This window comes from Delphinus delphis, chromosome 5 (assembly GCF_949987515.2).
Source record: "Delphinus delphis chromosome 5, mDelDel1.2, whole genome shotgun sequence".
Lineage (NCBI taxonomy): Eukaryota > Metazoa > Chordata > Mammalia > Artiodactyla > Delphinidae > Delphinus > Delphinus delphis.
The window spans coordinates 109,354,919-109,380,546 of NC_082687.1; the positions used below are offsets into that span (position 1 = coordinate 109,354,919).

The following is a 25,628-nucleotide window of genomic DNA, read 5'->3' on the forward strand; positions in this document are numbered from 1 at the left end:
TTTCTGGTAGAGCCTAATATATGCTAAAAACAGGACAGTTAAGCTTCAGGTAAGGTTTGATTGCCCATAACTTGGGAAACTAACTTGGAATAAAATATATTCTTGAAAAAAGATAATGGCGTCACTAAAAAACGAAATGTGTTGGGATGAGCCTGCACTACACAGAAATGACCTGGGAGAACTGCACGATGCGCTGCCACCACAGTCTTAGTGCTACCACGACAGTGATGGATTGGAGCATTTTGCCTAAAAAACTCTAGGTACTGGAGTTTGTTTAGTATGTTTTGGGGGCTAACCAGTATGTGGCAATATTGATTACTCTAAATCAATTTTATGTCATGTGCTTCTGTCTCTAAAGCTAAATTTTATAAAACTAAGTATTATTCATACTGTTAAAAAGTAAAATTTGTCGTGTTACAACATTCAAGTAATCTACAGTGTTTTCTAACATCTGCTAAGACATTGAATTATTTTGAGCATTATGTGTATCTTCAAGGTGTAGTAACAATTACTTCTATAGGAAAGGGATTTAACAGGCATTTTCTTGTAAATCTAGATATGGACAACTATTGAAAATTTTCTGACGTGTTTGATGTTCATTTCCCTTAGAATGTGTTACTTTGCTGAAACCAGATTCAAAGGCTAGGTTGATTGATCCCCTGCAAGATACACTTGAAGGTTAAGTAACTACAGATCTCATCTAATCCTGTGTAATCTGCTGTTACTAAATGGCCGTTTGCATTCTTGGCACACCAGTTTCTGAATGCTTAGGATTTGGTTTTTACCTTTTGTCCAAATAACGTCTAAAAGGAACCATGCGTCTCTTTGCAAGTCTGTGCATTGCGCTTGGCTTTTTGGAAAGAGTGAGCTGTTCGTGTCCTTCACAGTGCACCTGTGATTATCATGGCAGAAATGACGGCATGAGATCAAGGTATGCTTCTCTCCTTGCTACTAAGTGTTCTAATGATTCTGAGGAAAAGGACTCAAACCAGATGGCCTTGTTTTTGAAAGCAAATTGTTGATCAGAAATCAGAGAAGATTTAATCTAGATAAGCTTTAACGTAATTGTGTTAATCCTGGTTGCCTGCTCCTTTATGTTTTCATTTTGAGCAGTTTAACTCCTTCAAAGCCCCTCAAATTATTTGAGACTCTCAGACACATTCCGTGTTAATAAAATATTCATTGCACTTGTATTCACAAAATGAACCTTGCAGGAGGTCAAACCACTGAAATGCGTGTGGCCAGTTCAGCCTGATTATAGAAAGCACAAGAGGGCAGGGCCGATCAGAAGGTGTGTGACATGCCCAGGTCATTTGCTTCCAGTGTTTTCCATTTCATTTTGAGGATTATTCATGGCAACTGGATAGACCTTAGGAAGTAGGAAGGACGATCACATGAGTGAAATTAGAGAGGTTCATAATCAGAATTGCTCATTTTAAGGTATTGGAGTTTGAAAGAAATGGGTCAACACTTTGTGTTGCAGACACTGTGGGACCTTACAGAAGTTACTTAACCTCTGTGTTGCTTTAATATCTACTTGTGGAGTGAGAAAAAGTATTTATTTACAATATGCATGAATCCTTTTAGATAGAAGTTAAATGCAAAACAGAATTCTTGTTGGCTAAACATAGTAAACCTTGATTTTTTTTGGAGAAGATATTAATAACAAAAGCAGATTTTTTTGTGCGACTCGGTTGAACAGTAAGCCTCTTAAAGTAATTTGTTAAAAGAATCGCTCAATTTATATCTTACAACTTTATACAAATAATAATAACGCGTATTTTTGTGTAGTTTGTCTTGTTATTGTATAAAATTTACTAACTCTTGGTATCTCTTTGAGATAGTCACTAGGTGGTTAAAGACAGTGAGAAGAATGTAACAATTTAAAGACCTACTTGGCAAAAGTATGCTGCAGTTAATGACTCAGATCAGGCTACCTTTGAGAAAACAATCACAGAAATGTTTCCTTCTTCATGGTGGCCCCATTATTGATGGATTTTATAAAAATCATAGCATGTTATGCCTGACAAGAACTCCAGAAATAATCTAGTTTGACCACTGTCATTTTTAAATGAATAAACTAAATCATATAGAGACTAAATGGCTTGTCCGAGTTCACAGCATTGAGTTGCTGCAGTGACTGCCTGACAAAGACGCTAGGTCTTTTAGCTTCCAATCCAGGCTTTCCTCCATTACAACACACTGGAACGCTGACTTAATGAGGAGAAGCTGGATCATTCTGGTATAAAGTAGCACTGAAATTTGTGATTCAAAATAGAGATGAAGAGTGAGAAGTGTACCTAGAGAATTCCAATGATGCTATAGGCTCTTCTCCTAAAGTTAAAGAGAGATGATGTGACCAGTACGTTGCTTATGCCTCTTCCCTCTCTTTACATTATAGCCTGGCTTTAAAAATTCACTGATTTAATGTGATGTGTTTTACTGAATGGCCGTTTTATAATTATTATTTACTATATGTGTAATGTATTATAATTTAGATGATGCTTTGCAAAACTTTTTATTGTTCATTTTCAGCAATCCAGTGGGACTGAATATATAATGGGAGATAAATAGGTCTTTTTTTTCAGGTTTAAATGAATCTAAATTTTCTGATTTTTCATACTTTATACCCACACATGGGACAGGCTTGTGTTTCTATGCCTGTTTTACACGTGCCACTAAACAAGACCACAGTGTGACTTGCTCAAGGTCACTTAAATTAGTGAGTGGTAAAAAAAAATAAACTTGCAGTTCCTGGTTTATTCCTTAGGCTGAAAGCAATGCACGGGTCACATTGTTAAAATAGGGCTCAATTTTAATCATCTAGTATGAACACTTGCTGTTTCCTTTCCCTTCCTACCTTCCTTCCATTTTTTCTTCCTTTCTCTTGTGCTCCTCTTTAAAAGGATCAATTTATAACTTCAGTAGGGGATTCCTTTAAAATGGGCCATTTCCTGAAGAGGTTAAGAGTGTGCACGTTGGAGCTGGACAGTTGTGGGTCTGAAAGGTTGTTGTGTAACCACTAGCTCTGTGTTCCTGGGAAGTTACCTAATGTTGATGGGCCTCATTTATTGTATCTGTAAAAATGAGATTGAAGATAATAATAGCAAATACCCATTAGGTGCTTATGATGTGCCAGGAAGGTGTAAAATTTTCCATCCATTTCAATTAATCATCATAACAGCGCCATGTGGGAAAATGAGAGATTGGTGAAGTGAGAGAATGAGAATGAGAGATTGATGAAGTGGCTTTCCGTGGCCACAAAGGAGGTGATAGAGCTTAGATTCAAACCAAGATCAGCCTGACTCTAGAGCTGGTGCCTTTACCTATTACCCAATATTTAACTCATTAGGCTGTTGTGATGATTAAATACAGGGATAGATGTGATGTGTATTGTACAGGCCTGACACCTAAAGAGCTCAGGTTGAATCACATGAAATTGCTGATATTTGATTGTTTTTAACCTACAAAAATGACCATTTCATATAGTTCAACCTAGAAGAAGGTGATGATATTGGCAAATTATTAATGAACAGTTTAGCCAGGCTGAATAGATATTTTGTGCAAACCAGTAGGGAATGAAAAATTCAATGCTTGTTTCAAGTAAGTATTATTTTTTTCAAATGAGTCTCAGAACACACGTTTTCTTCCATTGCTCTGTGACACTAGGTCTGTGCTATGTAGTGACCTGGATATGAACGAGGTACCTACAAACTTCCCCGTGGACACTGTGAAGCTTCGCATAGAGAAGACCGTTGTCCATAGGATCCCCGCCGAGGCCTTCTACTACCTGGTGGAGCTCCAGTACCTCTGGTTGACCTATAATTCTGTGGCCAGCCTTGACACCAGCAGCTTTTACAACCTAAAGCAGCTGCATGAGTTGCGCTTGGATGGAAATTCTCTGGCTGCTTTCCCTTGGACATCTCTGAGGGACATGCCTCGTCTGAGGACCCTGGATTTGCACAATAACAGGATAACCAGTGTGCCAAACGAGGCGGTCACGTATCTGAAGAACCTTGCCTACTTGGATTTATCAAGCAACAGATTAACCACACTGCCGCCAGATTTCCTGGACAGCTGGTCCCACTTAGTTACAGCATCATCCAGAAGCCTGGACCTTTCAGCAAGAAGAATTATTCTTGGTAAGCTCACAGCCTCTGGGCTTCTCAGATCCAGATAATTTGCTCTGTATACCTTCAGTTGTGCAGTATTTTCATGTCTATTGAATTTGTTGTTTTACTCTATACTTGCACTTTTGATGGAATAGTACTTTATCATTTGATCTAGGTCAGTTTACCCATCTGCCCTGTGTAAGGTGTAATGGCTCTGTTTGTGTCTGTGCACGAGCGCGCATGTATTTGTGTGTGCGTGTATGCATCCATGTGTGTGGAGTGAGGGCAGCAGTGTATGTTTGTGTATGTTAGGGGAGGGAAAGGAATTGGCCTCATAAACTAAGAGACTAATGCTGCTCTTAGAGAACCTGGAGAAGAGTGACAAAATCTACCAACCTGCACTGATTCTCATGAGCACACCAGTGCTCCATATGCTGCCACAACCAACCTTTTGCTCTGGTCTCTTTTCAACCCTTCATCAGGCTCTTCAGGAGTGGGAGAAGGGCATCTGCATCTTTATGAGGCAGCAGTGGTTTAATTGGTTTAATTAGTTAGGAAGTGTATCTTCCAAATATTCTTAATTTAAAAAGAACTAGTCTAGACACCAGTTATTTTACTGGCCCTAAATGGGTATCCTAATGGGTCTGGTCTCTTAGTTTAGCTGTGATTAGTTTTGTGTATTTTGATCCTAACTTCTTTTAGGTTCTATGGGTATTTGCCTTGAATTTTAACATGTAAGGTCCTTCTAGCAAACCCTTCTCTCTTTTTTGTGTGTCTTCCCACAGTGCTTTGCACGGTGCTCTGCACATGGTGAATGCCCAGTAAATGTGGTTGCCCGATTGAAATCAATGAACTGAGACCCTTCTCAGCGGTATCTGTGGGCAGTGAGGCCTTTTCCACTTTTGTATGAGACACAAGCCTGAGGCTTTGACCAAGCAGTTTGATTTGCTAAAGTTTTGTTCACCCAATAAGGCTGTGTTGTTATTTCACAAGTTATGTCCATCATAGCTGCAGAAGAGGTTATAGTTGTCAGAAGGATGAAAGAAGTTCTGAGTGTTTGGCCAGTGACATGACTTATAAGACTTTGGAATGAGAAGCAACTAGATGTTAAGAAATTGTCCCAGAAATTCCTACCAATATCACTTGCCAAATATTTGCTGAAATAAAGAATAAATAAAATACAAGATAAATTTGAGATGTTTTTGATAAAAAGAAAAGTACTACGTATTTTATAATAACCATAAGTGGAGTATAACCTTTAAAAATTTTGAATCATTATATTGTACACCTGTAACTTATATAATACTGTACCTTAACTATACTTCCATAAAAAATTTTCTAACTGAAAAAAAGAGAAAGTACTGTGACAACACTTAAATTGCTTTAGCATTACTTTTGTTGAAATGTATATGCATTTTAGTACTTATGAAACTAAAAATATGAATAATAAGAACCAGATAGAGAAAAGGTCAAAGAAATTTTTCTTACACAGCTATTTCATCTTTTTCCCACTATCTATCTAGTCCTTCAAACATTTTTGATTAGAAAATAAAAGAGGTATTGTAGGATGGGTTAGAGAAAAAAATTAATTTAATTTAACAATAGTTGTGGAGTCCTTAAAATATATACTCTAATAGGAACTATGCAAACCCATACTAAAGTATATATTTACTTTATTCTAGTCACTAATTTAATCCTTATGAGTAAGACTAATGGTTAGAAATTTTCTTAAACATTGAGATTTTATTTCTCTACATATTTTTAAAAGTTTCTTTGGATGCAATTCTTGGTTCTAATAAAATTACCCAATGGAGACATATAGAAAATAAAATCAAATTACTAAATTGCTATTAATAGCTCTCTAATGATTAGTTCCTAATATTAATATAAATAAATAATTTATAGAACATTAATATTTTTCACTTGTGAGTTAAATCTGAATGAGAACTTAGGGATCAAATGGGAAAGGGTTATGAAATTTCATTGTCCATGGAGATAAACAGCTTTATGATTTAGGGTTTAGATTCTTTTTAAAAAATTATATGTTTCAGGTGTACAGCATTATAATTCGACATCTGTATACTCTATGAAGTGATTACCACCACAGGTCTAGTTACCATCCATTACTGTACAATCGACCCCCTTCATCCATTTTGCCAACCCACCCCCCCGTTCCCCTCACCCGTTGGTAACCACTAATATGATCTCAGTATCTATGAGTTTATTTTTCTTTTATTTTGTTTGTTTGTTTTTTAATTCCACATATGAAATGATACAGTATTTCTCTCTGTCTGGCTTATTTCACTTAGCATAATACCATCAAAGTCCATCCATGTTGTCAAAAATGGCAGGATTTCATTCTTTGTTATGGCTAAATAGTGTTCCATTGTATGTCTATATACCACATCTTCTTTATCCATTCATCCATTGTTGGACATTGGGTTGTTTCCATATCTTGGCCATTGTAAATAATGCTGCAGTGAACATAGAGTGCATATATCTTTTTGAATTAGTGTTTTTGCATTCTTTGGATAAATACCCAGAAGTGGAATAGCTGGGTCACATGCTAGTTCTGTTCTTAATTTTTTGAGGAATCTTCATACTGTTTTCCATGTTGGCTGTACCAATTTACAGTCCCACCAACAGGGTATGAGGGTTCCCTTCTCCACATCCTCTCCAACATTTGTTACTTCTTGTCTTTTCGATAATAGCCGTTCTCATAGGTGTGAGGTGGTATCTCATTGTGGTTTTGGTTTGCATTTCCCTAATAATTAGTGATACTGAATATCTTTTCATGTGCCTGTTAGCTATCTCTGTGTCTTCTTTGGAAAAAATGTCTATTCAGATCCTCTGCTCATTTTTTAATCAGGTTGTTTATTTGTTTTTGTTGTTGAGTTGTATGACTTCTTTATGTATTTTGGAGATTAACTCCTTATCGAATGTATGATTTACAAATATCTTCTCCCATTCAGTAGGTTGCCTTTTCGTTTTGATGATGGTTTCTTTTGCTGTGCAGAAGCTTTTTAGTTTAGTTCCGTTGGTTTATTTTTCTGTTTGTTTCCGTTGCCTTTGGAGTCAGATCTACAAAAACATCACTTAGACCAATGTCAGTGAAGTTACCACCTATGTTTTCTTCTAGGAATTTTATGGTTTCAAGTCTTACATTCAAGTCTTTAATCCATTTTGAGTTAATTTTTGTGTCCAGTGTAAGATAGTAGTTTCATTCTTTTGCATGCGGCTGTCCAGTCTTCCCAACTCCATTTATTGAAGACTGTCCTTTCTTCTTTGTATGTTCTTTACTCCTTTGTTGTAAATTAATTGTCCACATGTATGTGGGTTTATTTCTGGGCTCTCAATTCTGTTCCATTGATCTTCATGCCTGTTTTTGTGCTAGTACTATACTCTTTTGATTACTGTAGCTTTGTAGTATTGTTTGAAATCAGGGATCATAATACCTCCAGCTTTGTTCTTTCTCAAGATTGTTCTGGCTATTTGGGATCTTCTGTGTTTCCATACAAATTTTAGAATTATTTGTTGTAGTTCTGTGAGCTATGCCATTGGAATTTTGATTAGATTGCATTGAATCTATAGATTGCTTTGTGTAGTATAGACATTTTAATAATACTAATTCTTCCAACCCATGAGCACAGGATATCTTTCTATTTATTTGTATCATCCTTAATTTATTTCTTTAGTGTCTTACAGTTTTCAGTGTACAGGTCTTTCACCTTCTCAGTTAAGTTTATTTCTAGGTATTTTATTCTTCTTGATGCAATTGTAAGTGGGATTGTTTTCTTAATTTTTCTTTCTGATAGTTTGTTATTAGTGTATAGAAATACACAGATTTCTGTATATTGACTTAGTGTCATGTGACTTTATTGAATTATTTGTTCTTTTTTTGGTGATTCTTTAGAGTTTTCTATATATAGTATCATGTCATCTGCAAATAGTGATAGTTTTGCTTCTTCCTTTTTAGATTTGAATGCCTTTTATTTATTTATTTATTTCCTTTTTTTTCCCTAATTGCTGTGGCTAGGACTTCCAATATGGTGTTGAACAAAAGTGGTGAGAGTGAGCATCCTTGAATTGTTCCTAATCTTAGAGGAAAATATTTCAGCTTTTCATCCTTGGGTATGATGTTGACTGCCGGTTTGTCATATATGGATTTTATTATGTTGAGGTACCTTCCCTCTATACCCATTTTGTTGAGAGTTTTTTTCATAAATGGATGTTGAATTTTGTCAAAAGTTTTTTCTGCATCTTTTGAGATGATCATGTGACTTTTATCCTTCATTTTGTTGGATACAGTGTTATGTAATCATTGATTAATTTGTGGATGTTGAACCATCCTTGCATCCCTGGAATAAATCCCACTTGATTATGCTGTACGATCCTTTTAATGTATTGTTGGATTTGGTTTGCTAATATTTTGTTCAGGAAGGGTTCAGATTCTTTAAAAACTAATGGGAAAATACTTTTAGTGTAACATTAAATTTATGTAGTTGTATATAAAGCATGATCACTATTTTAAAATTTGCAAAGAAAAAGTCTGAAAAGTTACAGTAATTGGTTAACTATTCTCTTTGATATCTTTTTGCTTTTCTGTATTTTCAAAGTGTTGTGCAATGATCATGCATTACTTTTTTAATCATGATAATAAATAACAAAAGATATTCTGAAACATGTCCAGCCATGTGTGGCAGCTGACCTTAGCAAAGTCATGACTACTAGGTAACAAAAGGGGAAGAGAAGTGCTGCCCCTCTCAAAAGAAAACTAGTTCATGTGTGTGAATCACACACAGAAAACTCAGTTTTCACATCTGGAAAATGGAGATGACAGGATTTATTCCATCTTGCTAATAGGAATGTAATAAAATGTTGAGTTTATGTGATAGTTCTTTAGAATATAAAGTGGACAGTCTCTGAGGCTATGATTTTAGATCAACAACAATCCATAGCAGCTGTGACTGAGATGTGAGTGTCTTATGAAGAAAGATTTTTCTAGTTTGGCTTTTTTGTTATTTTTAACTGTATTTGAGTCTTCCAATTTCATCATTAAAATATGGTAATAAGAACCAGCTCTAGATTTTCTAGAACTCAGTGTTTAACTGTAGCAATTATATATTTCCAGGTACCCTGTAGAATTTACCTTTGTACTATTATAATGGGATACATTCTGTTTCCATTTCATTTTTATTGCCCTATGTTTATTGCTGTTAACAGATTCTATTTGTAATAATAAATAGTAATAGCTAATATTGATGGAATGCTTACTCATGGCCAAAAAGTTTATGGATATAACTTCTCTAGTCTCACTCCATGGTAAATACCATTTCATCCCCATTTTATAGATGAAGAAATGAGGCACAAGTTAAAACACTTGCCCAAAGTCACTTACCGCATAGTGATGGAGCTGGGGTTTGAATACAAGCCATTTGGTTCTAGAACCCATGCTCTTCCCCACTCCTTTGTAATGCAAGGTATGTAATAATACTAGTTATGTTCCTCATATATCCTATTTTACTGATCTCTTTAAATCATATATTTATTTAATAAAAAATAATTTAGGGAGAGGCTTTTCAATTACTTCCTCTGTCTTCTGTGTGAATAAAAATATCAACCTAATAAAACTGTCCTTTAATGTATCTGTAAAAATGTAAACTAGTGTCCTGTAAATGAACATTTAAATTAACTATGAAACTAGATTGTTGATTTGCAATACAGGTAAATTTCCATGGCCTCTTTTTCAAGAATAAGGACATATTTACACAGGCAAACTGCAAGGCCTATCACTGTTTATCTTGGAGGAAAAAACCTGCAGTAGCAGAGAGTATAAAATGCTTTTTTGGTCCTTTTTACTGGTACCCAAATTTGCTCCATTGTAAAAGAGCTCTTCTGTTCAGAAAGGGGTTTGCCAGAAGGGCAGTGGTGGCCCTGAGTATTCCCACAGAATTCTGTAAAATGGCATTGTTTTAGTTCGACGAATACTTCTCAGTCTGTTGGTGTGCCTGCTCTTTCCTAGGCATGGGGGAAACAAATTCACACAGTTAAGGCTTACTTCTTGCCAGACACTCTTCTGAGGACTGCCTGGCATTATCTCAGCCTTTAGGACAACCCCATGAAGTGGGTCTGTAATTGTCATAACCTTCTTTTTCCAGCTGGTAAAGAGGCAGAGTCAGCTTCAACGTCACAGTCCATCTCCAGAGACATCACTCTTTTATTAAAAAAAATTTTTTTAAACATTTAATTTAATTTTATTTTTTTGCCATGCCATGCAGCTTATGGGATCTCAGTTCCCTGACCAGGAGTTGAACCCAGGCCACAGCAGTGAAAGCCTGGAATCCTAACCAGTAGGCCACCAGAGAATTCCTTAAATTTCTTTTAAATTGAGCAACTGAAGTATCATTTGCATACAGTGGATTTTAAGTGTACAATTTGGTAAATGATGATAAACGTATACCTGCACAAAATGCATACCCTCATCAAGATACAGCAGCGGTCCCCAGTCTTTTTGGCAGCAGGGACCAGTTTCATGGAAGACAATTTTCCCATGGATGTAGGGTGGGGGTGGGGGATGGTTCAGGAGGTAATGAGAGCGATGGAGAGGGATGGGGAGCGGCCGATGAAGCTTTGCTCGCTTGCCCACTGCTCACCTCCTGTTGTGCAGCCCAGTTCCTAACAGGCCGCGGACTGGTATCAGTCCGTGGCCTGGAGGTTGGGGACTCTTTTTTTTTTTTTTTTTTTTAAAGAAGATGTTGGGGGTAGGAGTTTATTAATTCATTCATTTATTTTTGCTGTGTTGGGTCTTCGTTTCTGTGCGAGGGCTTTCTCTAGTTGTGGCAAGCGGGGGCCACTCTTCATCACGGTGCCCGGGCCTCTCACTCTCGCAGCCTCTCTTGCTGCGGAGCACAGGCTCCAGACGCGCAGGCTCAGTAGTTGTGGCTCACGGGCCTAGTTGCTCTGCGGCATGTGGGATCCTCCCAGACCAGGGCTCGAGCCCGTGTCTCCTGCATTAGCAGGCAGATTCTCAACCACTGCGCCACCAGGGAAGACCGGGGACTCTTGATATACAGAATATTTTCATCACCCCGGAAAGTTCCTTTGTGCCCCTTCTCAGTCAATTTCCTCCCACCCCAGGAAACTACTATTTTTACTTCTATTACCACAGGTTAATTTTGCCTGCCCTAGAATTTCATGTAAATGGAATCATTTAGGAGGCACTCTTGTGCCTGGCTTCTTTCACTCAGCATTATGTTTTTGAGATTCATCCATGTTGTTGCATGTATCGGTAGTTACTTATTGCTGAGTCATATTCAATTGTATGATTGTACCAATTGTTCATCTTTTCTCCTGTTGTTGAACACATGAGCTGTTTCCAGTTTTTAGCTATTATGAATTAAGCTGCTATTAACATTTTTGTGCATAGCTTTTTGTAGCATATGTTCCCATTTCTCTTGGATAAATTCCTAGGATTGAAGTTGTTAGGTCATAGGATGGCTATATATGTAACGTTTTAAGAAACTGCCACGGACTTGCCTGGTGGCGCAGTCGTTAAGAATCCACCTGCCAATGCAGGGGACATGGGTTTCATTCCTGGTCCGGGAAGATCTCACATGCTGCAGAGCAGCTATGCCTGTGTGCCACAACTACTGATCCTGTGCTCTAGGGCCCGTGAGCCACAATTACTGAGCCTGCGTGCCACACCTACTGAAGCCTGTGCGCCTAGAGCCCATGCTCCGCAACAAGAGAAACCACTGCAATGAGAAGCCCGCGCACCAAAACGAAGAGTAGTCCCAGCTCGCCGCAACTAGAGAAAGCCCACGCTCAGCAACGAAGACCCAACAAAGCCAAAAATAAATAAATAAATAAAATAAACAACAGACATTTATAAAAAAAAAAAAGAAACTACCAGTATTCCAAAGAGGTTATACTGTTTTACACTCCCACTAACACAGTCTGCTTGCCCCATATCCTTACCAACGCTTGATGTCAGTCTTTCTCATTCAGTCATTCTTGGGAGTAGATACGTCAGGGAGTGGAATCACATTATCATTTTAATTTGCATTTCCCTGATAAGTCATGGTATTGACAGTTTATATTTGCTTATTGTCCATTGGTATATTTCTTTATAATTTTTTAATGTTGTTTGTCTTTTTATTATTGAATATGAGTCTTTTATCAGTTGTATGCATTATGAATATTTTCTCAAGTCTGGGACTTGTCTATTCATTTTCTTCATGGTGTCTTCGGTAAGAAAGTTTAAGTTTCTTTTTTTTTTAAATAGATCTTTTTTGGAGTATAATTGCTTCACAATACTGTATTCGTTTCTGTTGTACACCAAAGTGAATCAGCCATATGCATACATACGTCGTCGTATCCCCTCCCTCCTGAGCCTGCCTCCCATCCTCCCTATCCCACCCTTCTAGGTCATCGCAAAACACTGAGCTGATCTCCCTGTGCTATGCTGCTGCTTCCCACTAGCTATCTATTTTACATTTGGTAGTGTATATATGTCGATGCTACTCTCACTTCGCCCCAGCTTCCCCCTCCCACCCTGTGTCCTCAAGTCCATTCTCTATGTCTACATCTTTATTCCTGCCCTGCAAGTAGGTTCATCAGTGCCTTTTTTTTTTTTTAGATTCCATATATATGTGTTAGTATACAGTATTTTTTTTTCCTCTTTCTGACTTACTTCACTCTGTATGACAGACTCTAGGTCCATCCACCTCACTACAAATAACTCAATTTCGTTTCTTTTTATGGCTGAGTAATATTCCATTGTATATATGTGCCACATCTTCGTTATCCATTCATCGGTTGATGGACACTTAGGTTGCTTCCATGTCCTGGCTATTGTAAATAGAGCAGCAATGAACATTGTGGTACATGACTTTTTTTTGAATTATGGTTTTCTCAGGGTATATGCCCAGTAGTGGGATTGCTGGATTGAATGGTAGTTCTATTTTTAGTTTTTTAAGGACCCTCCATACTGTTCTCCATAGTGGCTGTATCAATTTACATTCCCACCAACAGTTCAAGAGGGTTGCCTTTTCTCCATACCCTCTCCAGCATTTATTGTTTGTAGATTTTCTGCCCATTTTTTAACTGGATTGTTTGTTTTTTTGATATTGAGCTCCATGAGCTGTTTGTATATTTTGGAGATTAATCCTTTGTCTCTTGTTTCATTTGCAAATATTTTCTCCCATTCTGAGCGTTGTCTTTTTTGTCTTGTTTATGGTTTCCTTTGCTGTTAAGTCCCATTTGTTTATTTTTGTTTTTATTTCCGTTACTCTAGGAGGTGGGTCAAAAAAGATCTTGCTGTGGTTTATGTCAAAGAGTGTTTTTCCTATGTTTTTCTCTAAGAGTTTGATAGTGTCTTGTCTTACATTTAAGTCTTTAATCTATTTGGAGTTTATTTTTGTGTATGGTGTTAGGGAGTGTTCTAATTTCAATCTTTTACATGTGGCTGTCCAGTTTTCTCTGCATCAGTTATTGAAGAGACTGTCTTTACTCCATTGTATGTTCTTGCCTCCTTTGTCATAAATTAGGTGCCCATTTGTGTGTGGGTTTATCTCTGGGCTTTCTATCCTGTTCCATTGATCTATCTTTCTGTTTTTGTGCCAGTATCATACTGTCTTGATTACTGTAGCTTTGTGGCATTGTTTGAAGTCAGGGAACCTTATTCCTCCAACTCCGTTTTTCTTTCTTAAGATTGCTTTGGCTATTCGGGGTCTTTTGTGTTTCCATACGAATTGTAAAAATTTTTTGCTCTAATTCTGTGAAGAATGCCATTGGTAGTTTAATAGGAATTGGGTTGAATCTGTAGATTGCTTTGGGTAGTATAGTCATTTTCACATTATTGATTCTTCCAATCCAAGAACATGGTATATCTCTCCATCTGTTTATGTCATCTTTGATTTATTTCATCAGTTTTTTATAGTTTTCTGAGTACAAGTCTTTCACCTCCTTAGGCAGGTTTATTCCTAGGTATCTTATTCTTTTCGTTGCAATGGTAAATGTGAGTGTTTCCTTAATTTCTCTTTCTGATTTTTCATTGTTGATGTATAGGAATGCCAGAGATTTCTGTGCATTAATTTTGTATCCTGCAACCTTACCAAATTCACTGATTAGTTCTAGTAGTTTTCTGGTGGCATCTTTAGGATTTTCTATGTATAGCATCATGTCATCTGCAAACAGTGATAGTTTTACTTCTTTTCCAATTTGTATTCCTTTTATTTCTTTTTCTTCTCTGATTGCCTTGACTAGGACTTCAAAAACTAGGTTGAATAAGAGTGGCAAAAGTGGACATCCTTGTCTTATTCCTGATCTTAGTGGAAATGCTTTCAGTTTTTCACCATTGAGAATGATGTTTGCTGTGGGTTTGTCATATATGGTCTTTATTCTGTTGCCGAAGGTTCCCTCTATGCCCATTTTCTGGAGAGTTTTTATCATAAATTGGTGTTAAATTTGGCAAAAGCCTTTTCTGCATATATTGAGATGATCATAATGGTTTTTATTCCTTAATTTGTTAATGTGCTGTATCACATTGATTGATTTGCATATATTGAAGAATTCTTGCAACCCTGGGATAAATCCCTCTTGATCATGCTGTATGATCCTTGTAATGTGCTGTTGGATTCCGTTGCTAGTATTTTGTTCAGGATTTTTGCATCTATGTTCATCGGTGATATTGGTCTATAATTTTCTTTTTTTGTGATATCTTTTTCTGGTTTTGGTATCAGGGTGATGGTGACTTCGTAGAATGAATTTGGGAGTGTTTCTCCCTCTGCAATTTTTTGAAAGAGTTTGAGAAGGATCAGTGTTAGCTCTTCTCTAAATGTTTGATAGAATTCACCTGTGAAGCCATCTGGTCCTGGACTTCTGTTTGTTGGAAGATTTTTAATTACAGTTTCAATTTCATTACTTGTGATAGGTCTGTTTATATTTTCTAATTTTTCCTGGCTCAGTCTTGGAAACTCGTATCTTTCCAAGAATTTGTCCATTTCTTTGTGGTTGTCCATTTTATTGGCATAGAGTTGTTTGTAGTAGTCTCTTACAATTCTTTGTATTTCTGCAGTGTCAGTTGTGATTTCTCCTTTTTCATTTCTAATTGTATTGATTTGTGTCCTCTCCCTTTTTTTCTTGTTGAGTTTGGCTTAGGGTTTATCAATTTTGTCTATCTTCTCAAAGAACCAGCTTTTAGTTTTATTGATCTTTGCTATTGTTTTCTTTGTTTCTATTTCATTTATTTCTGCTCTGATCTTTATGATTTCTGTCCTTCTAACTTTGGGTTTTCTTTGTTCTTCTTTCTCTAGTTGTTTTAAGTGTAGGGTTAGATTGTTTATTTGAGATTTTTCTTGTTTCTTTTTTTTTTCAACTAATTTATTTAATTTATTTATATGTGGCTGCATTGGGTCTTCGTTGCTGTGCACGGGCTTTCTCTAGTTGTGGCGAGCGGCGGCTACTCTTTCTTGCGGTGCATGGGCTTCTCATTGCGGTAGCTTCTCTTGTTGTGGAGCATGGGCTCTAGGTGCACGGGCTTCAGTAGTTGTGGCACATGGGGTTCAGTAGTTGTGGTTCATGGACTCTAGAGAGCAGGCTCAGTAGTTGTGGCACACAGGCTTAGTTGCTTTGTGGCATGTGGGATCTTCCTGGACCAGGGGTCGAACCTGTGTCCCCTGCATTGGCAGGCAGATTCTTAACCACTGCACCACCAGGGAAGCCCTTTTCTTGTTTCTTGAGGTGAGATTGAATTGCTATAAACTTCCCTCTTACAAATGCTTTTGCTGCATTTTGGGTCGTCGTGTTTTCGTTGTCATTTGTTTCTATGGATTTTTAAATTTCTTCTTTTATTTCTTCAGTGATCTCTTGGCTATTTAGTAGTACACTGTTATCCTCCATGTATTTGTGTTTTTTACAGTTTTTTTTTCCTGTAATTGATTTCCAATCTCGTAGCCATGTGGTCAGAAAAGGTGCTTGGTTTGATTTCAATTTTCTTAAATTTTCCAAGGCTTGATTTGTGACCCGAGATGTGATCTATTCTGGAGAATGTTCTGTGTGCACTTGAGAAGAAAGTGTATTGTGCCACTTTTGGGTGGAATGTTCTATAAATATCAAGTAAGTCTATCTGGTCTATTGTGTCATTTAAAGCTTGTGTTTCCTTATTTATTTTCTGTTTGGATTATCTGTCCATTGGTGTAAGTGGGGTGTTAAAGTCCCCTACTATTATTGTGTTACTGTTGATTCTCCTTTCATGGTTGTAAACATTTGCCTTATGTATTGAGGTGCTCCTATGTTGGGTGCATAAACATTTATAATTGTTATATCTTCTTCTTGGATTGATCCTTTGATCATTATGTAGTATCCCTCCTTATCTCTTGTAACAGTCTTTATTTTAAAGTCTATTTTATCTGATACGAGTATTGCTACTCCAGCTTTCTTTTGATTTCCATTTGCATGGAATATCTTTTTCCATCCCCTCACTTTCAGTCTGTATGTATCCCTAGGTCTGAAGTGGGTCTCTTGTAGACAGCATATATATGGGTCTTGTTTTTGTATCCATTCAGCCTGTCTGTGTCTTTTGGGGGGGGGGCATTTAATCCATTTACATTCAAGGTTTTTATTGATATGTATGTTCCTATTACCATTTTCTTAATTGTTTTGGGTTTGTTTTTGTGGGTCTTTCTCTTCTGTTGTGTTTCCCGCCTAGAGAAGTTTCTTTAGCATTTGTTGTAAAGCTGGTTTGGTGGTGCTGAATTCTCTTAGCTTTTGCTTGTCTGAAAAGTTTTTGATTTCTCCATCGAATCTGAATGAGATCCTTGTTGGATAGAGTAATCTTGGTTGTAGGTTTTTCCTTTTCATCACTTTAAGTATATCCTGCCACTCCCTTCTGTCCTGCAGAGTTTCTGCTGAAAAATCAGCTGATAACCTTATATAGATTCCTTTGTGTGTTATTTTTTGTTTTTCTGTTGCTGCTTTTAATATTTTTTCTTTGAAGTTAATTTTTGTTAGTTTGATTAATATGTGTCTTGGTGTGTTTTTCCTAGGGTTTATTCTGTATGGGACTCTCTGTGCTTCCTGGACTTGGGTGACTATTTCCTTTCCCATGTTAGGGAAGTTTTCCACTATAATCTATTCAAATATTTTTTCAGACCCTTTCTTTTTCTCTTCTTCTTCTGGGACCCCTATAATTCGAATGTTGGTACATTTAGTGTTGTCCCAGAGGTCTCTGAGATTGTCTTTAATTCTTTCATTCTTTTTTCTTTATTCTGCTCCAGGGCAGTTATGTCTTTCATTCTTTTTTCTTTATTCTGCTCCTGGGCAGTTATTTCCACCATTTTGTCTTCCAGCTCACGTATTCATTCTTCTGCCTCAGCTATTCTGTTATTGATTCAACCTAGTGTATTTTTCATTTCAGTTATTGTGTTGTTCATCTCTGTTTGTTTATTCTTTAGTTCTTCTAGAACTTTGTTAAACATTTCTTGTATTTTCTCAATCCATGCCTCCATTCTATTTCTGAGATTCTGGATCATCTTTACTATCATTACTCTGAATTCTTTTTCAGGTATATTGTCTATTTCCTCTTCATTTATTTGGTCTTGTAGGTTTTTACCTTGCTCCTTCACCTGTGTCATATTTTTTTGCCATCTCATTTTTTTGTTTGTTTATGAGTGTGTTTGTGTTCCTGTCTTACTAGTTGTTTGGCCTGAGGCTTCCAACACTGGAGTTTGTAGGCTGTTGGGTAGAGCTGGGTCTTGGTGCTGAGATGAAGACCTCTATGAGACCTCACTTCAGTGAATATTCCCTCAGATCTGAGGTTCTCTGTTGGTCCAGTGATTCAGACTCCTCCCACCGCAGGAGATTTGGCCCAACCCCCAGCGGTGCACTTGGGGGTTCCTCCCGTTTCCTTGGACATCAGGGTCCCCCACCAGCGGCTGGCAGGTGCCCTAGTTGTGGGGAGATACTAACTCAGTGTCTTCCCACACCGCCATCTTGACTCTGCCCTTCAGAAAGTTTAAAATTTTGATGACATCCGATTTATCAGTTTTTCCTTTTATAGTTAGTGATTTCTGTGTCCCATCTAAGAAATATTTACTTACCTACAGGTCACAGAGATATTCTTTCTTTATAGTTTTAACTTTTATATTCAGTTTTTACCTTTATATTCTTAGCTTTTATACTTATGACTGTAAGCTCAAAATAGTTTTCAAGTATAGTGTGGGGTAGAAGTTGAGGTTTATTTGTTCCCAAGCAGATGTCCAGTAGTTCTAGCACCATTTGTTGAAAAGACTTTACTTTCCCTTTTGAATTGTTAAGCGTAACTGCCTCCACAAAACTGACTGAGGCATGGATTTTGCCTTCAAGAACTTATAGTCTGCAGAATAACTTTTGTACTAGAATTTATCGCTGACTTTTCATAAAGAATAGCACATCCAACTACTGTGATGCATGAAAAACTTTACCCTTTTAGAAAAGGGACAAAGCAAAGTTCTTTTGCCCCATCCAAGAATAGTTATATAAAATAAATTACTTAATGCAAATTGCTGATTGTGGTTGGTGCTTTGCCTTGAAGGAATGCAGTACAAGTAATAGTTTAACTTCAGAGAGTTCTTGTACTTTGTCCCCAGAAGAAAAAACACTTGAATGTGTTCAGCCCTCATATTACTATTATTATTCAGGCTTTAAAAGTTGTACCCTTGACCTTAGATATTTCATAACTTGAATAAATATTTTATTTTTGAGGGATTTAAAATATTTACTCCTGGTTTACATAACTTTTAGATATAACCAATTGGATTTGTTTTTTAAAGAATTTTGTTTCACCATTAACACATTTTTATAATAGTTTCAAAGCATAAATGAAAATGTTAACTTTATAGCTCTTGATCTTTCCCTTTATAGACATTTATGCTCCAGACATCACTACTTGAACACTTGTTATTTGTAGATGACAGCACTTACAGCTGCCACCCATGCTCTAGATGTTTTTAGGTGACAAAGAGATGAGTTATGGTGGAAGAAGTATTAGACTAGGAGGCTCAAACACATGGGACTTAGGACTCTCAGCTACTTACAAAGTCAAGGCAGTACTTTCTTTGTGCCTTAATGTCTGGTATGAAATTGGAAGAATGATATGAGCTTCCCAAGGTCAGTATAAAACATATACACAGTTGTTGAGAATGAGAGCTTTAAGATCAGGATATCAAGATTCATATCCTGACTGCATCCAGTTGTGTGACCTTGGGCAGATTCCTTTACTTCCCTGAGCATTTTCTCATCTTTAAAATGAGGATGATACTAATATTATCCACCTCATGCTATTGTGAGGATTGAGATAGACAAACGCTTTAGCATGGTCTCTCTCTTTTCCATGGTCTCTCACGTTTCTCTTGTGAACAGAGGTAGACACTGCGACTGCCTTTTGTTCTGAACTGCCTTTTCAAGAGCTACCACTTTGGAAAGCAGAGCTATGTCTCCCTCCAGAGCAAAGGGTAGATATGCTTACTACCCAATATAATAAAGATAATGTCTCCTTCCAGATCTGTGATTAAGAAATTATTCTTCATCTTTGACTAGGAGTCTTGTATCTTCTACCAATATCCATAAAACAGTGGCAAACTGGGATGAGTTGGTCACCCTAAAGTAGGGTAAAGTGTCGACCCTTTACAATTCTTGATAAGTGCAGTATTTGCCACATAGGAAGCAACCAATAACTGTCATCTTGTGTTGTTATTATTTTATTTTATTTTTTTTTAATTTTATTGAAGTATAGTTGATTTACAATGTTGTGTCTAATTTCTGCTGTACAGCAAAGTGATTCAGTTATACATATATATATTCTTTTTCATATGGTTTATCACAGGATATTAAATATAGTTCCCTGTGCTATACAATAGGACCTTCTTATTTATCCATCCTATATGTAATTGTTTACATCTGCTAATCCCAAACTCCCAGTCGTTCCCCCGCACCTCCCCTACCCCTTGGCAACCACAAGTCTGTTCTCTATATCTGTAAGTCTGTTTTTGTTATTATTTTATAAAGAAAAAATCTGACGTACCAACTCAAAGTGTTTTGAAAGTATGAAGCGTTCTACACATGTTATTTATTTTTGTTTTAAGCAATTAAAAATTTTTTTTAATTAATTTATTTTTTGGCTGTGTTGGGTCTTCATTGCCGTGTGCGGGCTTTCTCTAGTTGTGGCAAGCGGGGGCTACTCTTTGTTGTGTGTGGGCTTCTTATTGCGGTGGCTTCTCTTGTTGCAGAACATGGGCCCTAGAGTACGCGGGCTTCAGTAGTTGCGGCACATGGGCTCAGTAGTTGTGGCACACAGGCTTAGTTGCTCTGCGGCATGTGGAATCTTCCCAGACCAGGGCTCAAACCCGTATCCCCTGCATTGGCAGGCAGAGTCTTAACCACTGCACCATGAGGAAAGTCCCTACACATATTAATTATTATATGACAGAGTGAATTTGATGTTTGTTGGCAGGTTGAGTAGAATTTAAGTCAGTATTAGAGAACTGCTCATAGATTCACAGAACTAAGTGTAAGAGGAGGAAGGTCAAAGTAATTCACCCATGAAAGAAAAGAAGTTTCTAATATGGAAGATAATAAAAACAGCAAACTTTACCAATACTGGCAGAGAAATATGAACCACTCACATAGTGCTGTTATAATAAAAATAGGCATAAACAGAAATCTAGAATTTATGAATGGACAGTTAAATCTTCCACCAGGGTTAGATTTTTTTAAACTTGCTGTTCTGTCTTTTCTCCTTACAAATCAATATATAATTCACTGCACAACGAGAAATCTTTTTGAGATGAATCTTTTCCAGCCTTGGGCTTTTTATGTAAGGCTGGTATGGGACATCACCCTTAAGATCCTTAGGGAGATTCTTGTCTGACTGAATGCTCTGAAGCACCATCTTAGATTCTTCTGAGATCTTAGCAACTAATTGTATAGAACCACCCACATGGATTTGACTTTTATTCTGAAGCCCTTTCTTAATCTGAGAATTTTGGAGAGGTTGGGTGTAAGAAACAGTTTTATAATTGAGCTTAGCAAGTTTTAGTTCTTTACATTTAACAGTTCTTCCTTTAGCTGTTGTCTCTCCTTTACATTTTACTATGAGCAGCAAGAAGACACCAAGCAGCAGTTTCAACACTGTGTAGAAATATCCTTAGTCAGAACATTCATTTCATTGAGTACGTTTTCTACTTCCCACGTTAACCGCAGGTGATAGTGTTGCTAAACCTTCTGCTACTCCATAACAATGGTGCCTTTTCCTCTAGTTTCCAATAACATTTTTCTCACTTTTCTTTAAGCTTTCACTGATAGCCTCTTTGAGGGACACAACACTTCGGCTAACAGTTCTGAAAGCTGAGGCAGATCCTGAAGGCATTTGCAACTGGAGGCTGTCAGCTAACTGTATTCCCTGCTGCTGATCCTCTCTTGAAAGGGGATTTGAGCAGTGCACCTCCGTGGCCACCACATGTAACACTCATGCCAAGCCATGTTCTACCAGTTTTTCCAATCTTGTCTCCTAACATTGCCTGCATCTCACTCTATACTTTTGCTACAACAACTTGTACTACCTCAGTATGCCTTAAAATCACACAAAATCATGACATATTGCAGGCTGAGTTAGGTGCCTCACAGCACCCTATAATAATACTTATAATAATATAAATACTTTCGGGCTTCCCTGGTGGTGCAATGGTTGAGAGTCCGCCTGCTGATGCAGGGGACATGGGTTCGTGCCCCGGTCCGGGAGGATCCCACATGCCGCGGAGCGGCTGGGCCCGTGAGCCATGGCCGCTGAGCCTGCGCGTCCGGAACCTGTGCTCCGCAATGGGAGAGGCCACAACAGTGAGAGGCCCGAGTACCGCAAAAAAAAAAAAAAAAAAAAAAAAAAAAAAATATATATATATATATATATATATATATATATATATATATATATATATATATACACACACACACACACACACACACACTTTCATGGCACCCTAGAAATCTATCACTGTATTTATGTCATTCTTTGGTACTTGGATTCAAATCTCGACTCTGACATTGCTTAGCTAAATGACTTCGGTCAAGTTATTTGGTTTCTCTGTGTCTCAGCTTCTTCATCTTTACAATGGGGAAATAATATTCTTTTCATAGAATTGTTGGGATTAAATCAGTTAATACAGGTTAAGTGCTTAGAACAGAGCCTAGTACAGAGTAAATGTTCCATAACTGTTAGCTATAATCATTAATGATCTGAACTGACAAGATATATTGATTTAGGTGGCTGGAGTGCAGAGCAAAACTGACAGAGAGGTGACTCTGATCCTTCAAAGCACTTATGTTTTTAGGGCCACAGTGTAGAAATGCCATCCCACGAGGCTGTGATGTAAACAGAAGTCATCAGGAAAACCTTTCTCAACCTTTTCCTCCCTTCTGGTCTAGGCCTGCAGGACAACCCATGGTTCTGTGACTGTCACATTTCCAAAATAATGGCATTGTCAAAAGTTGCTGACCCTGTGGTAGTACTTCTCGACCCACTGATGGTTTGTAGTGAACCGGAACGCCTCACAGGAATTTCGTTTCAGCGGGCTGAGCTGGAGCAGTGTCTGAAGCCATCAGTGATGACCTCGGCCACCCAGATCACATCTGCTCTGGGCAGTAATGTTCTGCTGCGGTGTGATACCACTGGCTACCCTACCCCGCAGCTCACCTGGACCAGACCAGACAGCTCGCCAGTTAATTATACAGGTATCTTCTTAATTCAGGCCTTTGAAACAAGGAGTTTACAAATGACTGAACTTAATCTTATGTTTTTGTATGATTTGAGATTGGCTGGTTATTTCTAATAAAATATGCTAAGATTGTTGAATGGAAGAAATTTGAAAAGTATACTTTATTGATTAATATTTTCCTCAGTTTGTCTGATTAACTATGTAGATGAAATTAGACAATCTGATTTCTTTCTTAGATGGAAAACAACATGACTCAGTGGATGGATGGTTGCAGATAAGGCCTTTGTCTTTATCTTTCCTCCATCATCTTGGATACTGCTCACTTTAAAATGTATAACAATTACAATTTCCTTAAGGGAATTTCAAACAAGTTTCTTATTTTCGAATGATTATTCAAATAATAAATTACATAGGAACTTTATTATGAGGCAAAAAGTGTAATTTTTAAAAATATTGATTACACAGGTTTTTAGATCCTGCTATGACCAAATCAATGCTTTGGCCTTAGTTTCAATAGTGATATTCTGATGAGTAACGGGATATATTTTTTAAATTCTTCCAAATTAAATTTAAATTGAGGCTGAAATAATGAAACCTGATAGAATTAAAAACAAAAGTCAAGGCCTAAGCCCACAGTTTAAGGCAGTGAGTTAAATTTGGAGCTACTGAAATACCACTCTGTGCATATTATTATTCTTCAGAAAGCTTCAGAAATCAAGACAGAAAGGAAATATGTTCAGATTTTAGTGTTTAGGAAATTAAAATTCCAATTTTGCAAACACTATGTATTATTCCATAAATAAAAACCTCATTGTTTACTTGTTTATCTAAATTAAATATACTGTGAAAGATAAGAATAGAAATTATGACTCCTCCATGCCAGAAAATGGTCCACTATGCCTTCTGACTATGTGGATAGTTAACACTTTATTACAATGAAAAAGTATTTTGAGAAATATTTAAGTAAGGTCTTGTGATAAACATTTTACAGAATCACAGTGGGTTAAAATTGGAAGGGATATTTGAAATCACTTTGTCTTATCCCCTTATTTTAAAAATGTGTAAACAGAGGCCTAAAGACACTAATTGGCTTGTCTAGAATCACATACTACTTAGTAAACAAAAGTTTACTAAGGCCAAAGTTTCTTAATTCTCAGCCCCATGTCTTTTTAAAATACTATTCCCCCCCCCCCAAAAAAAATACTATTTCCCATAGAAACTTCATGGCACCCAGAATGTCCTACACTTCCATATAAACCATTTACAGAACCATCAACTGCAATCAGAGACTTGCAGCGTGCCATTTCCCTCTTGGTTTATGTGAGAGGTATGCGTGTAGAACCAGAAATTGTTGCCTTTTGAGTTGGCATGTTGTGTGAATCTTTTCTTCCTTTTATCTCACAGATTATGCATTTTTCTTTCTTCCAGTAATTCAGGAATCTCCAGGGGAGGGAGTCAGATGGTCCATAATAAGCTTGACAGGCATTTCTTACATGGATGCTGGGGATTACAAATGTAAGGCCAAAAATTTGGCTGGGATGTCAGAAGCTGTGGTTACTGTGACAGTGGTTGGTGTTGTCATGACCACCGTATCATCAGAAACTTCTGAAAGAAGAACTGGGGATCACCCTGAGCAAGAGGTCCAGCTGGGATCTAGAACATCTGCAACTCTACCTGGTTCATCATCGTCTCCCTGGCCTTATTCCTCCTCTTCTTCCTTCCCAGCTTCTTCCACTTTTCTTCCTACTTCTACTTCATCGCCTCCCTCCACTGCTTCCTTCTCCTTATCTCCTTTCTTCTCCTCCGTTGTTTCTTCAGCCACAACTCCAAGCACTAGAATATCTACAAGCACTACCATGGCCAGCCGTCAGTCACTCCACCCAGATGGGAAAAGAAATGTCAAGGTGGAGATGGGTAGCGGTAAGCTTCCCCCAGCTAGTGCAAGTAAAAGAGAAGAGTTGGCATTGTTGGATCAAGCCCTGCCGATGGAAACGAATGCCACAATAGAAAATCTCCAGGTAGTCAGCGAAACTGAAGAAAGCGTGATCTTGATGTGGAACACCATTAACACCACGCAGAATTTGGAAGTGACTGTGTTGTATTCCAAGTATGGTGAGAAGGACCTGCTACTGCTTAATGCAGACTCCAGCAAGAACCAAGTCACCATAAGTGGCTTGTTGCCTGGTTGGCAATATATAGCATGTGTCTGTCCAAAAGGAATGCCTCCCCAGAAAGACCAATGTATCACCTTTTCTACTGACAGAGTTGAAGAAGAAGGTGATTCTCAAGGGTCTTTCCTTATGGTGGTGAGTGGTGCTGCCTGTGTTGTTGTCTTGCCATTGATTTTTTTCCTGTTGTACAAAGTTTGCAAACTTCAGTGTAAGTCAGACTCCCTCTGGGAAGATGATTTGGCGAAAGAGACTTATATCCAATTTGAAACGCTGTCCCCCAGGTCTCAAAGTGTAGGGGAACTTTGGACGCGAAGGCCCAGAGACGATTCAGAAAAATTGCTGCTTTGCTCTAAGTCAAGTGTGGAATCTCATGACTTTTAAAAGCGAGGGTTCTAGAGCAGAGTATTGTTGCTAAGGTTTACAGCTCAGGCAAATGTGAGCTCCACAAAATTTCTTTCACAAAATTAAGGATCTAAGGGTATATAGTTGCCCCTCTGTTTGGATGACTTTTGGACACTTTCATATCCTTCATGAAAATCACAAATGGAGTGCTTTTAAGTGTGCTTTAAAAAAGTCACGAGACTTCTGAACTGAAAAGA

The 25,628-nt window shown here is 37.5% G+C and overlaps 1 protein-coding gene across 1 annotated transcript; it reads left to right on the plus strand.

The window, feature by feature from the left end:
* The first annotated feature begins 815 nt into the window (after positions 1-815).
* Positions 816-25,469, plus strand: LRIT3 (leucine rich repeat, Ig-like and transmembrane domains 3). Its single transcript, XM_060011836.1, has 4 exons — positions 816-931; positions 3,670-4,142; positions 22,569-22,874; positions 24,287-25,469. The coding sequence occupies exons 1-4, from the start codon at positions 816-818 to the stop codon at positions 25,408-25,410; spliced, it is 2,019 nt and encodes a 672-aa protein (XP_059867819.1). The 3' UTR covers positions 25,411-25,469.
* Positions 25,470-25,628: the final 159 nt, after the last annotated feature.

Excerpts from the sequence above, each read along its gene's own strand:
- LRIT3 (XM_060011836.1), top strand. The coding sequence starts at position 816 with ATGCGTCTCTTTGCAAGTCTGTGCATTGCGCTTGGCTTTTTGGAAAGA. Across the intron at positions 4,143-22,568 it reads AGCAAGAAGAATTATTCTTG|GCCTGCAGGACAACCCATGG; the intron begins GTAAGCTCACAG and ends CTTCTGGTCTAG. Across the intron at positions 22,875-24,286 it reads CTCGCCAGTTAATTATACAG|TAATTCAGGAATCTCCAGGG; the intron begins GTATCTTCTTAA and ends TCTTTCTTCCAG.